Source organism: Lactuca virosa, chromosome 3 (genome assembly GCF_052849685.1).
Source record: "Lactuca virosa cultivar CGN04683 chromosome 3, Lactuca_virosa_CGN04683_v6, whole genome shotgun sequence".
In the NCBI taxonomy this organism is placed as follows: domain Eukaryota; kingdom Viridiplantae; phylum Streptophyta; class Magnoliopsida; order Asterales; family Asteraceae; genus Lactuca; species Lactuca virosa.
The window spans coordinates 135,495,548-135,500,380 of NC_136428.1; the positions used below are offsets into that span (position 1 = coordinate 135,495,548).

A 4,833-nucleotide genomic window follows, 5' to 3' on the forward strand; every position below is an offset into this window, starting at 1 on the left:
TGACGGTCATTGTCATCATCTTCAAACAGTAATAACTTATTCGTAAAAGGTATCTTCAAGTAACAATTTACTCTCATTTCTCCTTAAAAATATCATATACTATCTGGAGTGCAATCCCACGTTTTGAATTGTGACCGACCCATATATTCTATTATGATCAACAGGTCTTGAAAGCATTACATTCAAATAACCAAACAAGAAAACTGTAAATCCGAATCCACCCTTTCAAAACAACTTAACAAGAAAACTCTAAATTCCAATCCATCTTATCTCAAACGTATCTCCCAAAGACTTGGTTACATCAATATTTAACCAAGACGATGACTTAACATTTTTAAAAAACTAAAAGTAACGAAAGTTAAATATCAATAGCTTTTTATTTTATATTGTTTTTTAAACTCTCAAACGTACGGCTGAAAATTGATTCTTGGATCTCACACCTCGTTTGAATCTTTAATATTTTTTTTTGCCCTACGAATTAACAAGAGGTATAAGTCATCTGAGTTTTTTTACATACAAACTATAAACTTAATCTTAAAGATGAATTATTAAAACATTTTAAAGTTACGAAGGAAAAAAAACGAAAAAAGAAATATAGCCAAATGCCAAATGACATTATTATCCCTACGGCCATCTAATTGTTGCCGAACAGTGGGGAAACGTACACATACATACCTGCTCCACAATCGCCCAAGGTTTTCCCTCCTCTTGCTTTTTGATGCCAATTCCTTACTCTTCCTGAGATTTCTAGAAACCAACTTTTAGGGTTCTTCGCATTATTCTGCAAACACCTCTTCCATATTTTCTCCAGATGGGTTTGTGGGATTCTTTTCTCAATTGGCTTCGCAGGTAATTCCGTCGAACACTTACCCTTCAATTCGTACTTTCATGTCTCTCTAATTCTCACTTATTTCATGCTTTTTGATCGTTTTTCCTTCCTTTTTGTTCATTTTACTTTATTGACTTGTGGCTCATATCAATCTTGTATCTGCTAAATTTCCGGCTATTTCGTTGAACACCAAATCGTGTTCTATTTATCGAACTTCTTGTAGATTTTGATTTAGCTATCTCTCGCTGACAATTTAATGTCAAGATTATGGAACTAAAGGGGGGAAATACGGGGTATATGAACTAAGCTTCCACACTGTAGCACCTAGTTGGATATATTTAGTAGATTAAAATCATAAAATCTTGGATCTTAGTGTTGTATCCACATGTTTTTAGTCAATCGAATTAATCTTTGATAGAAGTCATAATATTAAAGAACGTTTATCAAAAAATTTTATAGACTGTTTTCACTCCTATAATGGATAAATTTTTTAAAGTATAATATCCTAATAATAAAAAAAGTACAATTAAGTAATCCTACAACTTAATAGATATTTCAAAATACAATGCCTTAATAAGAAAAAAAAATGAAAGTAGGATATGCTATTTCCTGCATTGAAGCTTGTGTTTAAACTTAACTTTAAGATTCTCACCATGTTTAGATATCAGTTTGTTCTTTAAACAGGAAATGGAACTTTCACTTGTGGGCCTTCAAGATGCTGGAAAGACATCTCTTGTGAATTCCATTGCAGTAAAAATCTTCATTTCCACAATTTTATTTCTTCATTTCCAATTAAAAAAATAATCAAACTTTGATTTATTATTACTTTTTAATCACCAGACAGGCGGCTACAGTGAGGACATGATTCCAACTGTAGGTATCTTTTAAACAATGAAAAATCATTTTATTCATAGTGTTACACATTATGTTATTTTAAATCATTTAATTTCAATAATCAGGTGGGATTTAACATGCGAAAAGTTACAAAAGGAAACGTGACAATAAAGCTTTGGGATCTTGGAGGGCAACGGAGGTTTCGGTCCATGTGGGAAAGATATTGTCGAGGAGTTACTGCTATTTTGTAATTCTCTTTTCTACATTTAATTGTTGTAACAAATTGGAAAAAAAAATTAAGATTTATATATAATAATAAAATTATTTAATATGTGGAAATACAGGTATGTGGTGGATGCTGCTGACAGGGATAGCATTCCGATAACAAGAACGGAATTACACGACCTCTTGACAAAGCCGTCTTTAAATGGGATTCCTTTGCTTGTTTTAGGAAACAAGATTGATAAGTCACAAGCGTTAACTAAACAAGCATTGGTGGATCAATTGTAAGTGGTTTAAAAATTAAAAAAAAAATGAAAATAAAATGTTGTTTAGGCTGTGTTTGTTATGCAGGATAGGACATGATATGAAAGAACAGGTTGTAGTGTGTTTGACATGCATTGGACTGAGACAGATGTCAATAAGACAAAAATTGCAATTTATTTGTCCGAACCGAAAAGGTAGAACAAGGTGGGAGAGGGACTCGCTCTCGATCTCTTGTCTTTGTGAAAAGACATGAATACCCTCCTCATCCTCATCATTGAAAAAAGCCACAGAAAGCTTGTCCAATCCCCGTCTGGTGTAATAAAACGCAGTCTTAGACTGCGTTTGTCTTACGGGACTGGACAAACTTTCTAGGGCTATTTTCAATGATGAGGATGAAGAGGGCATTCATGTCTTTTCACAAAAACAAGAGATCGAGAGCGAGTCCCTCTCCCACCTTGTTCTACCTTTTCGGTTCGTACAAATATATTGCAATTTTTGTCTTATCGACATCGGTCTCAGTCCAATGCATGTCAAACACACTACAACCTATCTGTTATGTTTTGGTAAGATATAAGAAACATGACTTTAGGTGTGACAATGTTTTGATTCTTGTGATGTTTTGTGCAGAGGTCTTGACACAATTAAAGATAGAGAATTGTGCTGCTACATGATTTCATGCAAGGAATCAATAAACATAGATATGGTGATGGATTGGCTTATCAAACACTCAAAAACAGCAACATGACCAATTGGTTCAACATCTTTCAGACTTGTTTGTTTATGTCCACTTAAAACGGGATTTACACGACTGTTTTTATTAATGTCGGCATGTCGTTTAAAATCTTTTGATTATTAGCCTATCTTTGAGTAGTGTACATGGTTTATGAATTGTATATTCGAAGATTATTGACTCCTTCCACCACCATGGAAATCCGATTATGAAGTTCGATTATTTTTTTATTTACATAATTGTTAATTTAGTTTTGCATTTTGTGTCAAAAATCTCGTGACAAAGAGGGCCAGAGTGATCAGACGTGGGATCAGTATATTAATGAAATGACAAATGTAATACGTGATACTTATCTGGGGATGTTTTTGTCAGAGTTCTCAACAAGTTTTTGGAAATTTCAGATTTTAAATTTTATTGAGTGATGGAAAACGAAAGCGAAAGCGACAATACTTTGCCGAATATGCCCCCGTGAAGGGACCACCGGTTCAGAAACTCTTAAGTTTATATACCTCCTAACAATCACAGGCACATTTTAACCGAAACAAATGAGTGTGTTGGTGGAACTAAAAGTTGACATTTTTTATCGGATTCATGGGCAAATTCATAATGGGCCTTCTAGGGACTCACGCATTTTTTTTTATATAATATTTTTCAACCACTTATTTATTAATTGTAGTATTACATCTATCCCATCTATATAATAACATTTTTATTTTTATTTTATCCCCATTGATATGTGTTTTCATTTTGTATATACCGGAGGAAGTAGTGATGTGTTGATGACAATGCTTCAACAAATTAGACTGCAAGTTTTGTAGGTTAGAGATTTTTACTATTTGGTTTTAGCTTCCAGAGTTATTGAAACTTTGAAAGTGAAGATTAAAATTACTTAACTTTTAACGACCCAATTAGACTGCAAGTTTATAGAATGCCGTTTGTAAAAAGCGACAAATGTATAAATATTTTTCCGATTCACCATTATGTATATACATAAAAAAACATAATTTTGAATGTTTGAACTATCTCTTATCATGTAAATATTTGCACCATCTTTTATTAAGATTTATCTTTTACCATATTAATTTGATTTTTTTTTTTAATTTTTCTCTTATTGCTTCACATATCTATATCTCTTTTAATCTTTCTTTTATATAATACTACCCATTGGTTTATATATGCTAAATCTTGATCATAACATGATTTTCAAAAGTCTATTGTTAATTGGTTGTCACTTTATTATGAAGACATGTTTTTGTCTCAAAGTTTCAAAAGATTTTACTATCTGGTTTTACCTTCTAAAAGTGTTTAAACTAAAAGTATGAATATTGAAATGACTTACTAACTATTAAAATTTTGATTAGGATGAAAGTTCATAGTATGTCGTATGTCATAGGTCAATGTGTGGCGAAAATGTTTTAAATTCTTTTTTTTTCAATTCACCACCATCTATATGCATAAAAATTTCAATAATGAACGTTTCAAATATTGTTCAAACAAATTAAGGTGAACCGTTATAATTATTTTGGTCAAAAATCGTATAAGTAATTTAGTAACCAAATTAGTAAGTGCGGTGTGATGTTTTAGGTAAAGATTATAATAAGAAGATTTATCAGATGCTTAAGATTTTGAAAGATGTCGAAGATTTTGGACGTGCCTAAGATCCATTATAATTGTTTTGGTCAAAAATCACATAAGTAATTTAGTAACCAAATTAGTAAGTGTGGTATGATGTTTTAGGTAAATATTTTAAGAAGAAGATTTATCAGATGCTTAAGATTTTGAAAGATGTCGAAGATCTTGGACGTACCCAGGATCTTGGGAATAAGATAGTAATGTTGAGACTTGTTATAACGAAATGTCAAATAAAATGTTGGTTTAGCCCAAGATATAAGGACATGTATACTTGGAAATTGGGACAACAATAGCCTTAAAGTAGTAAACTCGTTGAATGAGT

The 4,833-nt window shown here is 31.8% G+C and overlaps 1 protein-coding gene across 1 annotated transcript; it reads left to right on the top strand.

Moving 5' to 3' along the window:
* The first annotated feature begins 640 nt into the window (after positions 1-640).
* Positions 641-3,109, top strand: ARLA1A (ADP-ribosylation factor-like A1A). Its single transcript, XM_079085618.1, has 6 exons — positions 641-849; positions 1,498-1,579; positions 1,670-1,702; positions 1,789-1,910; positions 2,008-2,169; positions 2,777-3,109. The coding sequence occupies exons 1-6, from the start codon at positions 812-814 to the stop codon at positions 2,892-2,894; spliced, it is 555 nt and encodes a 184-aa protein (XP_078941744.1). The 5' UTR covers positions 641-811; the 3' UTR covers positions 2,895-3,109.
* The last annotated feature ends 1,724 nt before the right edge of the window (positions 3,110-4,833 follow it).